The sequence below is a fragment of the Phacochoerus africanus genome, chromosome 1 (genome assembly GCF_016906955.1).
Source record: "Phacochoerus africanus isolate WHEZ1 chromosome 1, ROS_Pafr_v1, whole genome shotgun sequence".
Taxonomy (NCBI): Eukaryota; Metazoa; Chordata; class Mammalia; order Artiodactyla; family Suidae; genus Phacochoerus; species Phacochoerus africanus.
This window is the reverse complement of record NC_062544.1, coordinates 146,501,445-146,524,267: the sequence shown is the minus strand read 5'-3', so window position 1 is coordinate 146,524,267 and position 22,823 is coordinate 146,501,445. Positions and strand designations below refer to the sequence as shown.

Below are 22,823 nucleotides of genomic sequence, written 5' to 3'. Positions count from 1 at the left end.
TGGCCCGGCGTGGGGGAAGGGAGTGAGGGCCGAGGCTACCGTGGTGGGTCCCCCGCCAAGCTGGTTAAGGGGAGTGAGAAGGCCCGGAGACTAACTCGACGAGAAACCCCGCGCCCCGGGAAAAAGAAACCCGGCTACACCCGCAGGCCGCCGGCGCTCTGTGAAGATGGCGGGGCCTGAGCTACTGCTCGACTCCAACATCCGCCTCTGGGTGGTCCTGCCAATCGTTATTATCACCTTCTTCGTGGGCATGATCCGTCACTACGTGTCCATCCTGCTGCAGAGCGACAAGAAGCTCACCCAGGAACAAGTCTCTGACAGGTTAGCGCCCTCCCTCCTCCGGCGATCCTACTCTCCTATGACCTTGGGCAAGAAAATACAGGGGTTATGTCAGTTTGCCGGGGTTTCTCATCGCCCCCCCACTACCTCAGTGTTCTTTGGCTGTGTGTTTCACTTTCCTCATCTGCAAAAAGAGGATGATAACAGGACACGCCCCATAGAGCAGGCGTGGGGATTAAATTTTAGATGATGTCTATGAAGACTTTAGCATATGGAGTTCCCGTCGTGGCGCAGTGGTTAACGAATCCGACTAGGAACCATGAGGTTGCGGGTTCGGTCCCTGCCCTTGCTCAGTGGGTTAACGATCCGGCGTTGCAGGGAGCTTTGGTGTAGGTTGCAGACACGGCTCGGATCCCGCGTTGCTGTGGCTCTGGCCTAGGCCGGTGGCTACAGCTCCGATTGGACCCCTAGCCTGGGAACCTCCATATGCCGCCGGAGCGGCCCAAGAAATAGCAAAAAAAAAAGACTTTAGCATAGACTTGGGACATGGTAGTTGTTCAATAAAATGTTGCTCTTAATATTGTTAGGCTAGTGGCCAACCCTCGGTGGTCTTATCTATGAACTCTTAATCAAAAAGATAGGTGTGATTATACTTCTTTTACCAAACTACTGTGGTGGTCAGCTTTCCAAGTGCTTTGCAAATGTAAAACTGTCATAGAGATGTGAGGAGATGTAATTAATCATTTCCCTTCCTGGAGTGGAGACATCTTCCTCATGTGCTTCATGACTGTATCTACCTGTGTCAAGAAGTAATTTGAGAGATTTTAGGTGATATCTAGACATGTGTCCACTCCATATCAAATTAAAAAATTTTTCAGTTAATCGTTCTGATTATTTTGAGACCAACTCAGACGAATGCTACCGTGTCTTTAACACTTTCCTATCACATATTAATCACATTTTAACAAAGAGCAAGCCTTAGGTTCAGAACTTTGCCCAGGTAACAATATCTAGCTGAAAGTTAATAATGTTCTTTTGTTTTTATTGCAGTTATGTTAACATTTATTTTCTATGTGTGGCAAACAATACTGGTGTTAAGTCATGTTGCTGGTAATTGAAAGACTTCTTCTAAAACTTATATAAGTAGAAAAAGTTGATATATAAAAAAATATTAAGTTTTTAGTAGTACAACTGCTTGGTAAATAAGACAAAAACCATAATCATGGAATGGGAATAATTGAAGTTTGGAAAGCACTGCTTTATCATTTTCAGTTGTGCCTCCCAATTCAGTTGAGAATAATCATAAACCAGTACTTATTAAACACTTATTTTCTGCTAGGCATTATGCTAAGCACTTATATTCATTAACATTTAAAATTCAGAGCAGTTCTGTGAGGTAGATGCTATTCAATTTTAATAGAAACTGAGGCTTAAGAGGATCCAAAGTCACACATGGTGACATTCAGGACTTGAAGCCAAGTTTTTTGGTTCCCATGTCTGGAACTCTTTCCCCTGTACCACAGCAGCTACTTCAGTTATTTTTCTGTGGCATCAGTTTCAGAACTGATCAGAACTAACCTCCTGGAGATAATCTTAAGAAGTCAGTTCACCACAGAAAGGAAGACTATAGAAAGATATAAAATGACTGGAGTTCAGACATTCAGCATTGTTTAATTACTGACACCAATAACTGTTTTCCTTTTATCCCCACAGTAACACTAAGATAATCCTGAATCCCCTGAAGAAAAGGAAGCCCAGAGAGGTTAAGTGGCCTTCCCAAAGTAACCAAAATAGTAAAATACTGTGCCTATAATTAAATCCAGATGAGACTCACTTCCAAATTAAATTCTCTTGCCCACAATAACTGCTGTCACAGATTTTTCTGCCATAATTTTCTGCTCTGGGTTCACCATGTGATTTCAGAGTGATGTTTCTGAATGGTATCAGACTCAAAGCTCCTTTTTCTAACTCAAAATGAAATTCACAGTTGGTACAATCTACACACAAGGTGGGAGTTTTTTGTTTGTTTTTTGCTTTTTGAGGCCACACCCACAGCATATGCAAGTTCCCAGGCTAGAGGTCTAATTGGAGTTACAGCTGCTGGCCTACACCACAGCCACAGCAATGCCAGATCCAAGCTATGTCTGCGACCTACACCACAGCTCATGGCAACGCTGGATCCTTAACCCACTGAGCGATGCCAGGGATCCAACCCACAACCTCATGGTTCCTAGTCGCATTCATTTCGCTGCACCACAATGGGAACTCCATGTTTGTTTGTTTTTAAAGGCAATGTGCCCTAGTTGTAACAATCAAGAGAAAAGGAAAATAAATTTATATAAGTGCTTATGCACAACAGCCCTAGAAGATATGATGCAGAAGTCAGATGCATCATAAAATCACCATAATTGGGGTGGAGCAACAGGATTTTGGAAGCACTGGGATGTGGGTTTGTTCCCCAGGCCAGCACAGTGGGTTAAGGATCCAGTGTTGCCGCAGCTGTGGTTTGGTTCAAGGCTGTGGCTCAGATCTGATCCCTGGCCTGGGAACTCACATGCCATGGGGTGACCAAAAAAAAAAAAAAATCGCCATAATTGGGGAGTTCCTATTGTGGCTCAGCAGGTTAAGAACCTGACATAGTGGCAGAGGATGCAAGTTTGATCCCTGGCCTTGCTCAGTGGGTTCAGGATCCAGCATTGCCACAAGCTGCAGCCTAGGTAACAGGTGCAGCTCAGATCCCAAGTTGCTGTGGCTGTGGCTTAGGCTGGGCAGCTGCAGCTCCGACCTGACGCCTAGCCTGGGAACTCCCATATGCCGCAAGTGCAGCCCCCAAAAAATAAAATCACCATAATCAAAACATGTTCCATTATAGATGTGTTCGCTTCTTAGATATCACAGAAGTTATGGCTTGGATGTGATTTCCCTAAATGGTAAACTATGCTTGATAAAGTTCTAAACAAACCAAAGTGCAGTTTTCCTTATATTTACTTGGTGGTTACATCCCTGAAAGTTAAGTATATGTAAAAGTCACCCCCACACACACAAAAAATGGATATTAGGTTTGAGGCTTGGATAATTAAAAACAATTCAAGAATTCCCTGGTGGCCTAGTAGGTTAAGGATCTGACATTGTCACTGCTGTGGCATGGTTTCAGCCCCTGGCCCCAGGAGCTTCTGCAAGCACAGCAACCCCCCCCCCCCGCCCCCCGCAAAAAAAGAAGAAGCAATTCACAGGGATATTCAAAAGATATGGGACAGTTATTCATGTTACACAACTGTCTCCAGCATCGAGGGATACTTAGCATCCTTTCCCTTAACAAATGTCAGTTTTAACCACGCCACCATTTTAACAATCACAAAATTTCCACAGGAATTCCCTCAAGGCAAAGCAGTTAAGGATCTGGTGTTGTCACTGCAGTGGCTTGGTCATTGCCATGACATGGGTTCAATTCCTGGCCCAGGAATTTCCATATGCCACAGGAGTGGCCGTAATTTTTTTTAAAAATCCATTTTGACTATTTTTAAGCATACAATTCAGTGGCATTAAGTACATTCACATTGCTGTGCAGATGTCACCACCATCCACTTCCATAATATCTTCCTCATCCCTAGCAGAAACTCTGAACCTATTAAATAATAACTTCTCATATCCTTCTCCCCCCAGCCCCTGGGACCCACCATTCTACTATCTCCAGGATTTGCCTGCTTTAGGTACTTCATGTAAATGAAATCATACAGTATGTCATATTGTGTCTGGCTCATTTCATTTAGTATAATGTTTTCAAGGTTCATCCGTGTTGTTGCAAATGGCAGGATTTCCTTCTTTTTCAAGGATAAATAATATTCTGGTGTGTGTGTGTACACATACATCACATAATTTTTAATCCTTTCATGGTGGAATTGCACCTGTCTTCAAAATACTGATTTCATTTACTGTAGATATATATCCAGAGTGGAATTGCTAATCATATTTTTATATGATTGTATGCTATTTTTAATTTAGAAGAACCTCCGTACTATTTTGCATAAAGGTTGTACCACTTTACTCCCACGAACAGGGGTTTCCTTTCCTTCCCCTTTCACTCTTAACATAAAGACTACAAGTTTCTTGAGTTCCTTGGTAGCCTAGCAGTTGAATATCTGGTGTTGTCACTGCTGTGGCTTTTGTTAGAGCTGTAGTATGGGTTTGATCCCTGGCTCCAGAGCTGCATGCCTCAGGCACGGCCAAAAATAAATAAATAAAATAAAATACAGTGGAACTCTTAAAAAGGGAGGAAATCATGTCACATGGTACAACACAGATGAGCCTTAAGGATATTATGCTAAGTAAAATAAACCAGGCACAAAAAGGTAATAACTGTAAGATTCCACTTATATGAAGTATCTAAACTAGCCAAATTCATAGAAACACAAAGTAGAATGGTGGTTACCAGGGGCTAGGAGAGGTGGAAGGGGAAGTTATTGTGCACTAGGAACAGAGTTTCAGGTTTGCAAGATGAAAGAGTTCTGGAGATCTGTTTCAAAACAGTGTGAATATACTTAACACTACTGAACTGTGTGCTTAAATGTGGTTAGGATGCTAAATGTGAGAGTTCCCATTGTGGTGCAATGGAAACGAATCCAACTGGTAACCATGAGGTTGCAGGTTCGATCTCTGGCCTTGCTCAGTGGGTTAAGGATCCTGAGTTGCTGTGGCTGTGGTGTAGGTTGCAGACACAGCTTGGATCCCACGTTGCTGTGGCTCTGGCGTAGGCTGGTGGCTACAGCTCCGATTTGACCCCTAGCTTGGGAATCTCCATATGCCTCGGGAGCAGCCCTAGAAAAGGCAAAAAGACAAAAAAAAAATGGGGGACTCACAGGGACTTGCACAGTCTGGCTTTTGCCATCCTCTCAAGCCTTGTTTTCACATTTCTGTAGTTCTCTTTCTTCCAGCCACATGGCCTTTTCTCTGGTCTCAGACATAGGGTTTACTCCTGCCTCAGGGCTTTTGCACATGCTGTTCCCGCCAGCACCTTGCTAAGGTAATCTCTCCTTATCTTTAAGATTTCAATTTAATCACACCTCCAGAACAAAGCTTTCCCCAAGACTTCTATTTCCTAGATTCAGTCATATCCCGCTGTTACATACTCATATCATCCATCTCCTTCCCAGGACATAACAGATGAATTTCACTCTTACTCTTGTGGTTATAATCTTTCCCCCTACTAGAATTTATCCTTTCATGAGATACTTGCTTTTTTGTTTGTTTGTTTGTTTTTGCTATTTCTTTTTGGGCCGCTCCCGCGGCATATGGAGGTTCCCAGGCTAGGGGTCTATTGAAGCTTGTAGCCCGGGGCCTACGCCAGAGCCACAGCAACACCAGATCCGAGCCGCATCTGCAACCTACACCACAGCTCCCGGCAACGCCGGATCGTTAACCCACTGAGCAAGGGCAGGGACCGAACCTGCAACCTCATGGTTCCTAGTCAGATTCATCAACCACTGCGCCACGACGGGAACTCCGATACTTGCTTTTTGATCACCACTGTTTGTGTCACCTAACGTGGCTCTCAGAAGCTCATAAAGTATTTATTTAATGAGAATAAATGTATTATCGTACACAGCATGAACGGAAGCATAGGGAATTTAAATGACTCACGCAAGATCACATAACTGACGAGTGGCAGAGCCAGAATCTGAACCAATCTGTCCAACTCCAGACCTTCAATTAATTATTCTAGATCCAGTGCTGCTTAAACAGTCTGGAGGAGGACCAGTTTTCTGTTTTTTGGGTTTTTTTTTAAATTTCTAATCTAGTACAGACTAGTGCTTATGTTAACATTTTTGATCACATATTTGGATGTTGTGACAATATCAAATTACTATTAAAATCTCTAAACCCTCATTCTCAGTGTCTGTACATATCTTGTCACAGACCAACATTGGTGTATAGGCCACATCATGAGAAGATGCTTTAGACCAGTCCCAGGGAATAGAGCATATCTCCTATCACCTCTGTAGATCTGTGTATAGAGCAGTCAACTGTGTAGTATCATGAGGTCAAGAGAATGAAGATGGACAGAATTCTCTAAGGGCACCAGGCAAGAAGAGTTCCATGGAGGGAAAAAATGCCATGTTGCTCAAAAAAGAATGAAATTCTGCCATTTGCAGCAACATGGGTACACCTAGAGAATATTATGTTTTATAAAATAAGTCAGGAGTTCCCGTCGTGGCGCAGTGGTTAACGAATCCGACTAGGAACCATGAGGTTGCGGGTTCGGTCCCTGCCCTTGCTCAGTGGGTTAACGATCCGGCGTTGCCGGGAGCTGTGGTGTAGGTTGCAGACGCAGCTCGGATCCCGCGCTGCTGTGGCTCTGGCGTAGGCCAGTGGCTACAGCTCCGATTCAACCCCTAGCCTGGGAATCTCCATATGCTGCGGGAGCGGCCCAAGAAATTGCAGCAACAACAACAAAAACAGACAAAAGACAAAAAAAAAAGTCAGACAGAGAAAGAAATACTATATAATATCACTTCTATGTGGAATCTAAGAAGTAGTACAAATGAATCTGTCTACAAAACAGAAACAACTCATAGAGATAGAAAACAAACTTAGGGTTACCGAAGAGGAGTAGGGGGAAGGACAAATTAGGAGTACGGGATTAATAGATAAAAACTACTATACATAAAAAAGTTAAGCAACAAGGACTTACTGTATAGCACAGGGAATTTTGCCACCTTGTAATAACTGATAAAGGAGTATTATCTGCCAAAAAAATCCAAAAAACAAAACTGAATCATTCTGTGGTACACCTTAAGCTAATACAATGGCGTAAGTCATCTACAATTTTAAAAAAGAGAGTTCCATGGAGAAGGTGGGGCTTGAAAAGGAAGTTAGGACATGATGAGGGAGGGGGCACTAGAGCATTCCCAGCACAAGGAGAAGCCGGAATAGGCGTATGGTGACCACAGGTGACCCTAAGAGTACCGGATGACTGCTTAGAGCAGGTGGTTTACACTGAGGAGAAAGAAAACCAAGCAGTTTTCTGGTGTTCCTCTGTCTACAATTTTTTTTCCACTTTTCAGGAGGATTTCCATCAACTTAAGTGGGGGAGCCTTTTTTCCCCCCTCAAGGCAACTTTTGAAAACCTAGGAGAAATTACTTGTTTTTGTCTCTTCTATTTGGTATTTGTATCTTGGCACCGCCTACTTGTGGTCTTACCCTCTTATCTGTAATGATCAAATATCACCAGATAATTTCACTTATTAATTCAATAAATATTCCTTGAGAGCTTACTAACAGTCTGAGACCTGGGTGGAATTTCTGTTCGTCGCCCGTCAAGTACAACCCTGTCAAGTCCAACCCTGTCAAGTCTTGTACTCCTTTCTCTGTGAGGTTTCAAAACTTCCTTCTTTTATCTTCACCCTTCCTTCCTCTTCCCATGCCTGCTGGTCTTCTGAGTAGTATCCAGCTGCTGCTCATTTCACTCAGAGAAAGCTCCTTCTTAGTGCAATGTAAAATAAGAAAAAAAGTTGAGCATAATGTCCCAAATGTGCCTTCCTCAGGAATCTTTGTTCAGAAAGTCACTTCTGAAAAATGAATGCTCTTTTGGAAAACTGATTGTTGGGTTAAGTATGTTCTTTTGATTTTAAGGACACTTGTATTTTGAAAAGTTTCCACACAGGGCCATTGCCAAATAGGCCCTCTCTTGTGTTTAAATAGGTCTCCTACTTTATTCTCTCATTTTCTTCTAGTGTTCCGCTTTTAAAAATCTCATTGTCTTGGTTGTATTTTTCAGTCAAGTCCTAATTCGAAGCAGAGTCCTCAGGGAAAATGGAAAATACATTCCCAAACAGGTACTCATTTATCTTTTATTAAAAACTCCATGATTCACGGTTGAGAGCAGTAGATATCTGAATGTTTTATAAGGGGCCTCTTCAGGGAAAGTTGGAGGCGGGTAAGTCAGTAATTAAGCCTAGTGGTGTTTGCTGTCATTGTGACCCTGCCCTTCTTGGGAAATTGTTTTTAAATGTGACTCAGCTAGAGTGTCAGGTCATCTGCCAAGTAGGCTGCCAGCTCGAGTGTAACAGCATATTCCAAGGCCTTTGACTAAACCTCGGGGGGATAATTTGACAATGTGCTATGTCACAGTTTTAAGACTTAAAAAGTTCTTTTTCCTACTAGTCATTCTTGACACGAAAATATTACTTCAACAACCCAGAAGATGGATTTTTCAAAAAAACTAAAAGGAAGGTTGTGCCACCTTCTCCTATGACTGGTATGTTTATTCCCTTTTCTCATCTTTTTTTTTTTTTTTTGGCTATGCCCATGGCATGTGGAAGTTTCTGGGCCAGGTATCGAACCTGGGCCACTGTAACATGGCAGTGACAACTCTGGATCCTTAACCAATTTGCACTACTAGGGAACTCCTTGCTTCTCTCATCTTTAAGGAGGATTTTCAATGTGAGTTGGAGGGGGTGGGGGTTAGCAGGGAGGATGTTCTTTTATTTGAAATTTAAATTGTAAAAGACAGTAATCTAAGAGACCTTCAAGATCATCAGATTCAGACATCTACAGAGATGAAGTTCTCTTTTTCAAATCTTCAGGGAACCCCAGTGTATAAAGTGGATTAAAAAAAAAGCCCTCGGTTGAGGGGGTGAGGGCTAGAGCCACTGTCCTAGTCTCCCCCCATGCTCTTCCTCAAGACCCAGAAATCTGAGGAGCACAGTGTAAAAGCATTCCCCATCTGTGCCTGGATCCTGCTGCTGCCAGATGGCCCCAGATTCTGCTTGAATATTTCCCCAGACCATTTCTTTTGTCAGACATGATTGCTTGGCCCACCCTACAATTTCTCCTACAGATTTCTTACTTCCATTGATCCTGTTGGATGAAAAATACAGCATCTTTAAAGTAAAATGAAGTAATTTGTTATCTATTGTTGACTGCCCTCTGATTTTAGTACCTGTTTCTTTTTTGTTTGTTTTTTTGCTTTTTGAGGGCTATACCCATGGCATATGGAGGTTCCCAGGCTAGGAGTCGAATCAGAGCTGTAGCTGCCGGCCTACACCACAGCCACAGCAATGCAGGATCCAAGCCGCATCTGTGACCTATACCACAGCTCAAGGCATCGCCATATCTTTAACCCACTGAGCAAAGCCAGAGATCAAACCTGCATCTTCATGGATACTGTCAGGTTTGTTACCACTGAGCCATGATGGGACCGCCAGTACCTATTTCTTTAGGTAGATAACCAGCTTTTTTTTTTGTCTTTTTGCCTTTTCTAGGGCCGCTCCCGCAGCATATGGAGGTTCCCAGGCTAGGGGTCGAATCGGAGCTGTAGCCACCAGCCTACACCAGAGCCATAGCAACGTGGGATCCGAGCCGCGTCTGCAACCTACACCACAGCTCATGGCAACACCAGATCCTTACCCCACTGAGCAAGGCCAGGGATCGAACCTGCAACTTCATGGTTCCTATTAGGATTCGTTAACCACTGCGTCACGACAGGAACTCCAGGATAACCAGCTATTTTAAATCCAGACAGAAGGTACTGGAATTGATCTTAATAAGTCTTTTAGAAAACCTATAAGAGGAAGTTCCCTTGTGGTGCAGCAGGTTAAGGCTCTGGTATTGTTGCAGTTGTGGCTCAGGTCACAACTACAGCCCGGGTTTGATCCCTGGCTCGGGAACTTCCATATGCCTCAGGCAAAAAAATAAATAAATAAACATACAAGAAACAAGAGACCAGTAAGTATATGAAAAGACACTTGACACCAATGCAAATTAAAACAAGATGCCCTTTTTAGCCCATTCATTTGGGGAAGATTAAAAAGATTGACCAAAGCTGCTCCTTTTTTTTTTTTCTTTTTGCTCCTTTTATTTTTTATTTATGTATTTATCTATTTATTTAGCTTTTTAGGGTTGCTCTTAGCATATGGAGCTTCCCAGGATAGGAGTCAAGTCAGAGATAAAGCTGCTCCTTTTAAGGTCGTGGGAAGTTAGGCCCTCTCAGTGTTTTGTCTTTTTTATTTTTTTTATTATTATTATTATTTTTTTTTGTCTTTTTGCTATTTCTTGGGCTGCTCCCGCGGCATATGGAGGTTCCCAGGCTAGGGGTCCAATCGGAGCTGTAGCCACTGGCCTACGCCAGAGCCACAGCAACGCGGGATCCGAGCCACATCTGCAACCTACACCACAGCTCACGGCAACGCCGGATCATTAACCCACTGAGCAAGGGCAAGGACCGAACCCGCAACCTCATGGTTCCTAGTCGGATTCGTTAACCACTGCGCCACGAAGGGAACTCCTGACTTTTTTATTTTTATTTTTTTTGTCTTTTAGGGCCGCACCCAAGGCATATGGAGGTCCCAGGCTAGGGGTCGAATCGTAACTGTAGCCACCAGCCTATGCCACAGCCACAGCAATGCTGGATCCAAGCCATGTCTGCGACTTATACCACAGCTCATGGCAATGCCGGATCCTTAACCCACTGAGCAAGGCCAGGGATGGAACCCGCGTCCTCATGGATGCTAGTTGGGTTCGCTAACTGCTGAGCCACAATGGGAACTCCTGAGGCCCTCTCACTGTTGTTCAGAGTGTTTTAAATGGTCAAATCCCTTGGCCCAGAAGCTCTTTTAAGAGTTTCTCTTACAGAAATACTTACATAAACATGCTGATTTATGTACACAGTAGTTGTCTTTAGGGTGTGGCCCTAAAAAAAACAAAAAGAGAGAGAGATATCATATGATTGTGGAAACACCATTCAAAGTATGTTAAGTTTTTAAAATTAAGAAGCGAAATAGGGAGTTCCCGTCATGGCTCAGTGGTTAACGAATCCGACTAGGAACCATGAGGCTGGGGGTTCGATCCCTGGCCTTGCTCAGTGGGTTAAGGATCCGGTGTTGCCGGGAGCTGTGGTGTAGGTTGCAGATGAGGCTCGGATCCTGAGTTGCTGTGGCTCTGGCGTAGGCCAGCGGCTACAGCCCCAGCTGGACCCCTAGCTTGGGAACCTCCATATGCCGTGGGAGCGGCCCAAGAAAAATGGCAAAAAGACCAAAAAAAAAAAAAAAGAAACGAAATAGTAAGCATAGTATCCCTTTATGTATATCTATATACATATAGAGAAACTATTGCGTGTATATATGTATATACATAAAAATCCATAAAGATGGAAGGATATACAACAGTTAAAAGTTTATAGCGTAGGCTTAGAGGAACTCTCTATGTCCTGTGTTTCTATGTCGCTTGAATTTATTTACAATGAATTTGTATTACTTTAATTATCAGGTAAATTTAAAATGGATAGAAAACAAGAAGTCCCTGCCAACAGTGCTAACATGTAGTGTGGTCTCTTGTGTGTTTGTCTTAGATCCCACTATGCTCACAGACATGATGAAAGGCAATGTAACAAATGTCCTCCCTATGATTCTTATTGGCGGATGGATCAACATGACGTTTTCAGGCTTTGTCACAAGTAAGTTACCGGCCCAGAGGACTTCAGGTGTACTTTATCCATGATCCTTTCCCATGAGCCTATGAAGAGAAATCCAGGTGCTGCTGCAATACTGTTATCATGGGTCCTTTGGTCTCAGTTTCTTCGCAGGAAAATGACAACAGTCTTTGAACAAAAAAAAATATAATATGCTATGATTTTATGACTCTTATCCCAAAGCTTTCATAAATCATGGTGTAGGGGTTTTTTTACTCATAGGGATCAAAACAAGTGCCTTGGTAGTTTGTTTCTGAAAATAATCTGGTGAGCAAGAAGCAAGCTGTTTCTATTTTGACTTTGATTTTCTAGGTGTTGGTGCTGGTCATTTGTTTGTTTGGTTATAAGCTACTTTGATTTAAATGAATTTGTTTTCTGAGTAATGTTCTTTGCATATATTTCCACTTTGGGTTTAACAAGATTAGCGTGAGTTTCTTTTTCAGATTTTGGTCACAGCTCAGTTTCAGTCCCTGCTTCTTAAGCATTAGAGAAGCTGGTGTTGTTCAAGGCTGTTAAATCTTCAGAAGTTGACACAAATTTCCTTGTGGAAATCATTTCCCAAACACTATATAGTACTGAGTTCCCACCTCCTCAGGGAAATAATATGTGCATTCACACTTAAACTATTTTAAAGGGGATGCTAGGATTGATTTTGAACTTTTTGTTTCTTCTCTGCAGCCAAGGTACCATTTCCACTGACCCTCCGTTTTAAGCCTATGCTACAGCAAGGAATTGAGCTACTCACATTAGATGCATCCTGGTAAGGACTTTCTTTTATATAATAAGAATACAAACCCAAATCTGCAACATTATGTAAAATAGGTGTGACCCAAGTGTGGATTCTTTCTATCTCTGTATCATTTCTTATGCTCTGTTTAGCTTTTATTATATGCAAGTATATTGACTTGATGGGAGCAAGGTGGGAAACCTAAGCTAAGGAGAGCTTGGGTGATACAGTTGACAACTTAGGGTGGCTTTCCTAGTAGCTCCAGTCTTCAGTGCTGCACATAAAGGATGCAGCCCACCAACACTTGTGGTTTCCTCTACAGAACAGGCCAGGAGGCTTCTTTCAGTTTTTATTTTATGTACTTCTGTATTGTTTGCATTTATTATACATAATAAGTATATTGTTTTTATGATTAAACATAATAAATGGTTTGAAAATCCATTAGGTAGAAAGGAAAATTAAACAAAGCTTGCATTCCCTGATGAAACAAACCAAACCAGTTGGGATTTCCCTTTCTATTCCTATGCAGAAGAATTCACACAGCTGGAGGAGCAGTTTGCCTCCATATCTTGCCTTATGTTAGCCTCTAGCAACTCTGTGAAGTGTGTAGAGGAACTGAGATTTGACCCCAAAGTCTGTTCAAATCCAGTGCGCAGCTCTTTGCCTGCAGAGAGCTGTAACTGTTTGTAACACTGCCTTCACAATTTGTATTTCTTCTTCGGTTATGCTTTGGTGACAGTAGCCTACCCCAGTGATTCCTTTACATTCTCTGAATAACCCTGGGTGGTAGAAAGTGTGAACTAGGTTAATTCTGAAATCACTACCTACATTGTTTCACGTTTGCTTTGCTAGGGTGAGTTCTGCATCCTGGTATTTCCTCAATGTTTTTGGGCTTCGGAGCATTTACTCCCTGATTTTGGGCCAAGATAATGGTAAGAAGCAAATACTTGGTTAAATGAAACATTCTTGCCAGGGCTGCAATGATCAGGTAGGCTGCTCTGTTAAAGCACAGTTTCATTCCTTACACTGATTCATAAGTTTCTGAGGCAATACCTCAGACTCTGAAAGAGTCTTAATCCCAGGGTCGGTCTGTAGTTCTGAGTTCTCCCCGGTAATCAAAGGGACAGTATCTAGTTGGTCAGAGCCTGCTACCCTCCTGTGAGGGATCCAGCACCAGCAATGCAAGCCTATAAATCTGAAGCTGGAAGGCGGCCAGCTTTGATCAGTTAGTTCACTGACTAGAGTTCTTGCCAGTCCAATCCTGGCTCTCTTACTAAGAGCTGTGGCCTTGGACAGGTCCTCTGTTTGCCTGTCTATAAAGCAGGGACCTTAATGATTAACTTCCGGTGTGCTGTTAGGAGTAGATGAGGTAGATGTGTAAAGCACTTAGTGAAGTACCTGGCCTGGAGGAGGTGCTCAATAACTGTTGGCTATTGTTATTGTTATTTAAATTTGACATAAAGTTTAGCACTTCTTTTAGGTGTCTTTCTTCTCTTGCTATTATCATGTCCATTTTTCAGAAGAGGTAAAGTGACTTTCCCGGGGTCACACTGTGCAAGAGGTAAAGTGACTTTCCCGGGGTCACACTGTGCAAGACAGGGCCAGTCAGTGAACTGGCCTGTGGCTCTCTAAGCCACCAGCAAGCATGTGTAAGTGCTCTGTAAGGAGCATTCTTCCCCAGGGGTACTGGTTGCTTGCTGAGCCCTGGCACTCATGCTGGTGTGTCTTTTGCTGCAGCTGCTGACCAATCACGGATGATGCAGGAGCAAATGACTGGAGCAGCTGTGGCCATGCCCGCAGATACCAACAAAGCCTTTAAGGTACCCTCACTGCTCCTTCCAGCTTCACTGAAGCTCTGGAAGGTGTTACCAGAGTTAGTGTAAAGATGAATTCCCTGAAGTGAGTGTAGCATGTATGGTTCCATCCTTTAAATTCAGCAAAGGTGTATTTTAGTTTACACGTCTCTTTTTCCTGAGACAGAATCACATGTTAAGTAAATTAGAGCTTCTTGGTACCATTACTGGTTTTTAAATGCTCATCCCAATTTAATCCACACTGTAAATGAAGTTGTAAAAACAGCTCAATCAGAGGCCAAATATTTGGAATATTTTGAAATTTTTGTTTTGGTTTTTTTGTTGGTTTTTTTTTTTTTTTGGTCTTTTTAGGGCCGCACCCATGGCATATGGAGGTTCCCAGACTAGGGGTCTAATCAGAGCTGTAGCCACTGGCCTACACCACAGCAATGCCAGATCTGAGCCATGTCTGCGACCTACACCACAGCTCACGACAACGCCAGATCCTTAACCCACTGAGCAAGGCCAGGGATTGAACCCGCAACCTCATGGTTCCTCATCGGATTCGTTTCCACTACAGGAACTTCTATTTTGAACTTTTTTGGACCCTGATATAAATTTCATTTTTAATAAATCTAAGTTGTTTTGGTTTTGGGTTTTTTTTTGTCTTTTTAGGGCCGCACTCCTGGCATATGGAGCTTCCCAGGCTAGGGGTCCAATCGGAGCTGTAGCAACCAGCCACAGCCACAACGCCAGATCCGAGCCACATCTGCAACCTACACCACAGCTCACAGCAACACAGGATCCTTAACCCACTGAGCAAGGGCAGGGATCGAACTCACAACCTCATGGTCCCTAGTCAGATTTGTTTCCACTGCGCCACGACGGGAACTCCTTTTTTTTTTTGGTCTTTTTAGGGCTGTACCCAGGGCATATGCAGGTTCCCAGGCTAGGGGTCTAATCGGAGCTGTTGCTTCTGGCCTATGCCACAGCCACAGCCACACCAGATCTGATCCGTATCTGCAACCTACACCACAACTCACAACAACGCCAGATCCTTAACCCACTGAGCGAGGCCAGGGATCAAACCCACAACCTCATGGTTCCTAGTTGGATTCATTTCCACTGTGCCACAACAGGAACTCCAAAAAAATCTAAGTTACTTAGAGCCTTTCATGAAGTGATTCTGTAATTTGTAAAATCCAAAATATATAGGAGTTCCTGTCATGGCACAGTGGTTAACGAATCCGACTAAGAACCATGAGGTCGCGGGTTTGATCCCTGGCCTTGCTCAGTGGGTTAAGGATCTGGCGTTGCCGTGAGCTGTGGTGTAGGTTGCAGACTCAGCTCAGATCCCGCGTTGCTGTGGCTCTGGCCTAGGCCGGTGGCTACAGCTCCGATTGGACCCCTAGCCTGGGAATCTCCATGTGTCGCAGAAGCGGCCCTAGAAAAGGCAAAAAGACAAAATATATATATATATATATATATATACTTTTTTTTTTAATTTTTAGGGCCACGCTTATGGCATATGGAAGTTCCTAGGCTAGGGGTCAAATTGGAGCTACAGCTGCCAGCCTACACCACAGCAACTCGGGATCTGAGCTGTGTCTGCAACCTCCACCACAGCTCACAGCAACACTGGATCCCCGACCCACTGACCAAGGCCAGGATTGAACCCATATCCTCATTGATACTAGATTTGTTTTTGCCACGCAACAATGGGAAGTCCCCAGTATAATTTTTGTACGGCAGAGTATCACTAATTTTTCACGATAAAAAGTTGAAATAGAGGGGAATTCTGATGAAATCTTTGCTCATCTTGATGAAAGACATCTATGAAACACCCACAGCTAAAATCATACTCATGCTAAAAGCTTTTCCCTGAAGGTTAAGAACAAAACAAAGACATTCACTCTCACCACTTCTATTCAGCATTGTCCTAGATGTTCTAGCCAGGGCAGTTAGGCAAGAAAAAGAAATAAAAGGCATCTAGATTAGAATGGAAGAAGTAAAACTATCTATTTGTAGATAAGATGGTCTTGGATGTAGAATATCCTACGGAATCCTCAAAAATCTATTAGAAGTGGTTAAAAAAAAAAGCAAGGTTTTCAAACACAAGATCAATATACAAAAATCAGTTGCAGTTCTACATACAGCTAATAAAGAACCTGAAAGTTGAAATTAAGAAAATAATTCCAGGGAGTTCCCGTCGTGGCGCAGTGGTTAACGAATCCGACTAGGAACCATGAGGTTGCGGGTTCGGTCCCTGCCCTTGCTCAGTGGGTTAACGATCCGGCATTGCTGTGAGCTGTGGTGTAGGTTGCAGACACGGCTCGGATCCCACGTTGCTGTGGCTCTGGCGTAGGCTGGTGGCTGCAGCTCCGATTCGACCCCTAGCCTGGGAACCTCCATATGCCGCAGGAGCGGCCCAAGAAATAGCAAAAAGACCAAAAAAAAAAAAAAAAAAAGAACAGAGTTGGAAGACTCACAGTTCCTGAACTTAAAGCCTACTTCTGAGCTACAGTAACCAAGACTGTGGAACTGGCAGATGGATAGACAACAAATCAGTGGAATAGAACAAATGGGTTTTGACAAAGGTGCCAAGACAATTCATTGGGAGAAAGAATGGCCTTATTGCTTACTAGGTAGAGTTTATTTCAGGGGATGCAAAATTTTTAAGTAGGTAGTGGTAATGGTTGTACAGCACTGTGAATGTAATTAATGCCACTAAATTGTATACTTAACAGTGGTTAAAAGTAGTAAATTTTAAGAATTACCATATGATCCAGCAATCTCACTCCTGGAGATATATCTGGACAAAATATAATTCAAAAAGATACATGCAGAGTTCCCTGGTGTCCTAGCAAATAAGTATCCAGCATTGTCGTTGCTGTAGCTTGGGTTCAATCACTAGCCTAGGAACTTCTGTATGACTCAGGTGCAACCAAGGAGAAAAAAAAAAAGATAACATGCACCTTTATGTTCATAGCAGCACTTTTCACAGTAGCCAAGACATGGAAACAACCCAAATGTCCATCAAGAGATAAATGGATTAAGAAGATGTGGTACATAGAGTTCCCGTGGTGGTGCAGTGGTTAACTGGGAACCATGAGGTTGTGGGTTCGATCCCTGGCCTTGCTCAGTGGGTTAAGGATCTGGTGTTGCTGTGAGCTGTGGTATAGGTCGAAGATGCATCTCAGATCCTGCGTTGCTGTGGCTCTGATATAGGCCGGCGGCTACAGCTCCGATTAGACCCCTAGCCTGGGAACCTCCACATGCCATGGGAGCTGCCCTAGAAAAGGCAAAAAGACAAAAAAAAAAAAAAGATGTGGTACACATATACAGTGGAATACTGCTCAGCATAAAAAAAACAACAAAATGAAATTAGGCCATTCACAGCAACATGGATGCAGCTAGAGATTCTCATATTAAGTTAGAAAGAGAAAGACCAATACCACTTGATATCATTTATATGTGAAATCTAAAATACAGCACAAATGAACCTATCTACAAAACAGAAACAGACTAAGACACAGATAACAGACTGTGGTCACCAAGGGGTGGCGGAGGGAGAGGATGGACTGCAAGTTGGGGGTTAGTAGGTGCAAACTATTACATTTAGAATTGGTAAACAGTAAGGTCCTACTGTATAGCACAAGGAACTATATCCAATCTCTGTGGTTGACCATGATGGAAAATAATATAAAAAAGAATGGAGTTCCCACTGTGGCAGTGGGTTAAGGATCTGGCATTGCTGCAGCTGTGTTATAGGTCGCAGCAGCAACTCAGATACAGTCTCTGGTCTGGGAACTTCCATATGCCATAGGCGTGGCCAAAAAAATTAATGATTTTTTAAAAAAGAAAAAATGTGTGTGTGTATATATATACATTTATATGTATGTATATATGTGTGTGTGTATATAAACATATATATATATATAAAACTGAGTCACTTCTACACAGCAAAAATTGGCACAATGCTGTAAATCAACTATAATAAAAAAATTTTAAGTGGCAAATTTTAGGTTGTATATAAAATTTTAAAATAAAAAAAAATTTAATGGAAGTTTTTAAATGGGTCAAAGACCTAAATATAAGAGCTAAAATTATAACGTTCTTGGGCGTTCTCGTCGTGGCTTAGCAGAAACAAATCTGACTAGTATCCATGAGGATGCAGGTTTAATCCCTGGCCTCTCCTAGTGGGTTAAGGATCTGGTGTTGCTGTGAGCTATGGTGTAGGTTGCAGACACAGTTTGGATCCCACGTTGCTGTGGCTGTGGTGTAGGAGGCCAGTAACTACAGCTCCCATTGGACCCCTAGCCTGGGAATTTCCATATGCCTCAGGTGTGGCTCTAAAAAGACCCAAAAAAAGATCAAAAAAAAAAAAATGAAGTCCTGAATCATGCTACAACAAGGAGGAACCTTCGAAACATGCTAAGTGAAAGAAATCAGTAACAAAAGGTCACATATCATAGCGAGAAAAGATGAATCCAAGATACAGAAAATAAAGTAGTAGTTGCCAGGCGTTCAGGGAGCAGATAGTGGGAAGAGTCTGCTGTTTGATAAGGAGGTTTTTTTTTTTTTTGCAGTGACAAAAGTGTTCCGGAATAGTGGTGATGGTTGTGCATCTTTGTAAATATAGTAGAAATCACTAGATTGTACACATTAAAGGGGTGAATTTTATGGCATAAATTTTATTTATTTATTTATTTTTTCTCTTTTTGTCTTTTTAGGGGCTCACCTACAACATATGGAGGTTCCCAGGCTAGGGGTCTAATCCGAGCTGTAGCTGCTGGCCTACGCTAGAGCCACAGCCACACCAGATCCAAGCTGCGTCTGCGACCTACACCACAGCTCATGGCAATGCCAGATTCTTAACCCACTGAGCGAGGCCAGGGATTGAACCCGTATCCTCATGGTTTCTAGTCAGATTCGTTTCCACTGCACCATGAGAACTCCTCTGAATTAAATTTTAAAAACCAATGCCCATAAGCTAACATTTGTATTGCACATTAAGTTGTTTTTCTTTGTTTGTTGTTTGTTTGGGGTTTCTTTTTTGTTTTTGTTTGTTTTTTGCTTTTTAGGGCCACACCTGCAGCTTATGGGATTTCCCAGGCTGGGGGTTGAATCGGAGCTATAGTTGCTGGCCTATACCACAGCCACAGCAACTTGGGATCTGAGCCACATCCCCAGCCCCTGGCAAGGCCAGAGATTGAACCCACCATCCTCATGGATACTAGTTGTATTTGTTTCTGCTGCGCCACAATGGTAACCTCCCACATTAAGTTTCATAGAGCAGTTAAAACCTACTAATTAAAGGCAAAAGTAGTCATCATTAATAGAGTATTTGGGAAATGTAATTAGTTGCCAGCTCCAGTGACCTTAACCAATTCTTTCTTTTTTAGCTTCAGTCTCCTGTCTGTAAACTGGGGGTAGGGGTGGGTGAGGGGATAGCACAGCAGCATTGACCTTCCAGGATTGAGTGCACTTAACAGAACTGAACCCATTGGATTCATAAATGCCATGAGGATCTGGCATTGCCATGAGCTGTGGTGTAGGTCGCAGACACAGCTCAGATCTGATGTTGCTGTGTCTTGTGGCTTAGGCTGGCAGCTACAGCTCCGATTAGACCCCTAGCCTGGGAACCTCCATATGCCGAGGGTGTGGCCTTAAAAAGACAAAAAGACCAAAAAAAAAAAAACCCCAGAGCTGAACCCAGCTCCTGGCCTGAAGCAGATTAGTGCTGCTTTCATAACAGCCTTTCTCTCTTTGCCACCACGTTCTTTTTTGCAGACAGAGTGGGAAGCTTTGGAGCTGACAGATCACCAGTGGGCACTAGATGATGTCGAAGAGGAGCTCATGGCCAAAGACCTCCACTTCGAAGGCATGTTCAAAAAGGAACTACAGACCTCTATTTTCTGAAGACCAAGCAGGGGTTAGCTGTGTCAGGGACTCAGAGTAGCACTTAACTTTGTAACTTTTGTTTGAGCCAGAGCCCCTCAGAATAAAAAGGTGGATGCATGAGCTGGCGGGCATGCCGCAAGGATTGTTCTTGTCTGAGGTGTGTTGCCTGTTATGTTTGAAACCAGAGGAAATATGAGGAGTGTGTGCTGAGTGATTTCCCCAGAAACAGCTATTTTTTAAAGATTTACAAATCTTTTTTGGTAACTCTAGTAGTAAAAGTCAGAAAGGGGTAAACTCAAGCTAGCGATAAGATATAAAACTTAGCAAAAATTGAATCTTTGGAGTTCCCGTCGTGGCGCAGTGGTTAACGAATCCGACTAGGAACCATGAGGTTGCGGGTTCGGTCCCTGCCCTTGCTCAGTGGGTTAAGGATCCGGCGTTGCCGGGAGCTGTGGTGTAGGTTGCAGACACGGCTCGGATCCCACATTGCTGTGGCTCTGGCGTAGGCCGGTGGCTACAGCTTCGATTGGACCCCTGGCCTGGGAACCTCCATATGCCGAGGGAGTGGCCCCATAAATAGCAAAAAGACAAAAAAAAAAAAAATTTTTGAATCTTTGGATAAAACATTGTCAAACCTAATTATTATGTGCAGACATTCTGATTTGTAACCACAGTAAACTGCTGTTTTCTTGGGATCCAAACACCCAGCATTTTATCTTTAACTTTTATTAGTATCTTTCTAACTTTCCTTACATGAATAATACATTCTCATTACTGAAAATTTAGGACTGATGGATAAGCAAAATGAAGTTCCCTGTGTCGAACACCAAATGTGTCAAGACCTTATTCAAAGTCTTTTCACACTGAATACCCAGAGCCAGGACAAACTGCAAAGCTTCTCAACTGTCCTAATACTGTCCAGTGAAAACCCATGACCCCGAGACACTGCCAGATTCTCAAGTGCCTTTGGGATACTCAGAGACTTCAAAGGCTAAGTTACACAAGGTCTTGATCTGGACTTAAGAATATATCAAATCCATTGACAAATTGATGGTGTACTGTGTGTGGCTACTCTGTTAAATGAAAGATCCCGTGTCCCAGTTGCTCTGGACAAGAGAGAGCTTACATATGGTTGTACGAAGGGAGAGGGGATAATTGCTGGCAGACACATAGTTAAGGGTTGCCCAGGAATAATTCTTTCTGGATTAACTATCCCAGGGAAGTGGCAAAGGGTCATTTCTGCACCAAGAGGTGAATGTGACTCAAATGTTAGAACACTGTAATCAGAACAGACAACTCGTTACTACAAATTAAACCATTCTGTTTTCTTCACCTGTAAAAAATGCGGCCTCTTTGGGTCCCTAGCGGCCTTTTGCCAACAGTTCTGAGTGCCTGTCATGTACCAGGGCTGGAGAATCTAAGACGGAAAAGATGTGACCCTTGCCCTAGGAACTCAGAGACACAGAAGAACTTGGTGGTTCTTAATTATTCACTGGGTCACAGGACCTCTCTGAGAATCTGATAGAAGCTCCGACCCCCCACCCAGGGTAACACTCATGGGTAACCCCAGGAACATTGGCGGACCCTCCAAAGCCTATCCATAATGACCCATGGGCCCAAGGTAAGAAATGCTGATATTTAAAACAGCTGCTTAAACAAGATATTGAGGGAGCAAGAGTTCATAGGAGAGCTGACATTTGGCCTGGGTCTTGAAAGAGATGGGCAGTGTAAAAGGGCATCCCAAGCAGAGGAAACAAAACCAGCAAGGCCTGCAGATTCAAATACCTACCATTAAGAGTTCCTGTCGTAGCGCAGCAGAAATTAATCTGACTAGGAACCATGAGGTTGCAGGTTCAATTCCTGGCCTCATTCAGTGGGTTAAGGATCCAGCGTTGCCATGAACTGTGGTCTAGGTCATAGACGCGGCTGGAATCCCAAGTTGCTGTGGCTCTGGCGTTAGGCCAGCAGCAATAACTCCAATTCAACCCCTACCCTGAGAACCTCCATATACTGCGGGTGTGGCTCTAAAAAGACTAAAATAAAATATCTACAATTAGCTGCACCCTGACAAATAATGATGACTTAGATTTGAGGACACTTAGAGGCAAAAGTCAGCGTGGTTCCTCTGGTCTGTAAGGAACATCATAGGCATGTGTGTATGTGAAAGACACTGGGGATTACTAACTGAGGGATACTGCAGTTGCAAAAAACAGAAACAGAACTCAGCCTGGCTTAAGCCTGTCATGGACCATGACAGGCTTCCTTTTAAGAAAGGAATGTAAATTTGCTCAATAACTAAAATGTCCAGCAGTCAGCTGACTTCAGTGTAGCTGGATCCAGGGCCTCAAATGATATCATCAAGACTTGGTTGCCTTCTCAAGTCTGTTTCTTCCTACTCTGAGGCAGTTTGTCTTCTCACGGAGACACCAGCTTAGTAACCCAGTGAACGGCACCCCTTAAAATTCCAGGAAAGAGATACCTGACCAGATTTGGGTCATGCACAAACTCTAGGAAATGCTTAGCCCCACCTAAACTACAAGGACTGAAGGTGGGATAAGGGTGATTCCCTAAAGGAAAACAGGTGTTGCTGCCAGAAGAAAGTGGCGTGTGTATCAGGAAAGAAAAAACATCTTTTACGTTTTAATTACCCAGACTA

General features: G+C 43.1%; 1 protein-coding gene across 1 annotated transcript; it reads left to right on the top strand.

The window, feature by feature from the left end:
• Nucleotides 1–20,287, top strand: EMC3 (ER membrane protein complex subunit 3). Its single transcript, XM_047780666.1, has 8 exons — nucleotides 1–321; nucleotides 8,054–8,111; nucleotides 8,440–8,533; nucleotides 11,624–11,728; nucleotides 12,422–12,503; nucleotides 13,323–13,402; nucleotides 14,208–14,290; nucleotides 20,057–20,287. Exons 1-8 carry the CDS (start codon nucleotides 167–169, stop codon nucleotides 20,183–20,185), a joined length of 786 nt encoding a protein of 261 aa, XP_047636622.1. The 5' UTR covers nucleotides 1–166; the 3' UTR covers nucleotides 20,186–20,287.
• Nucleotides 20,288–22,823: the final 2,536 nt, after the last annotated feature.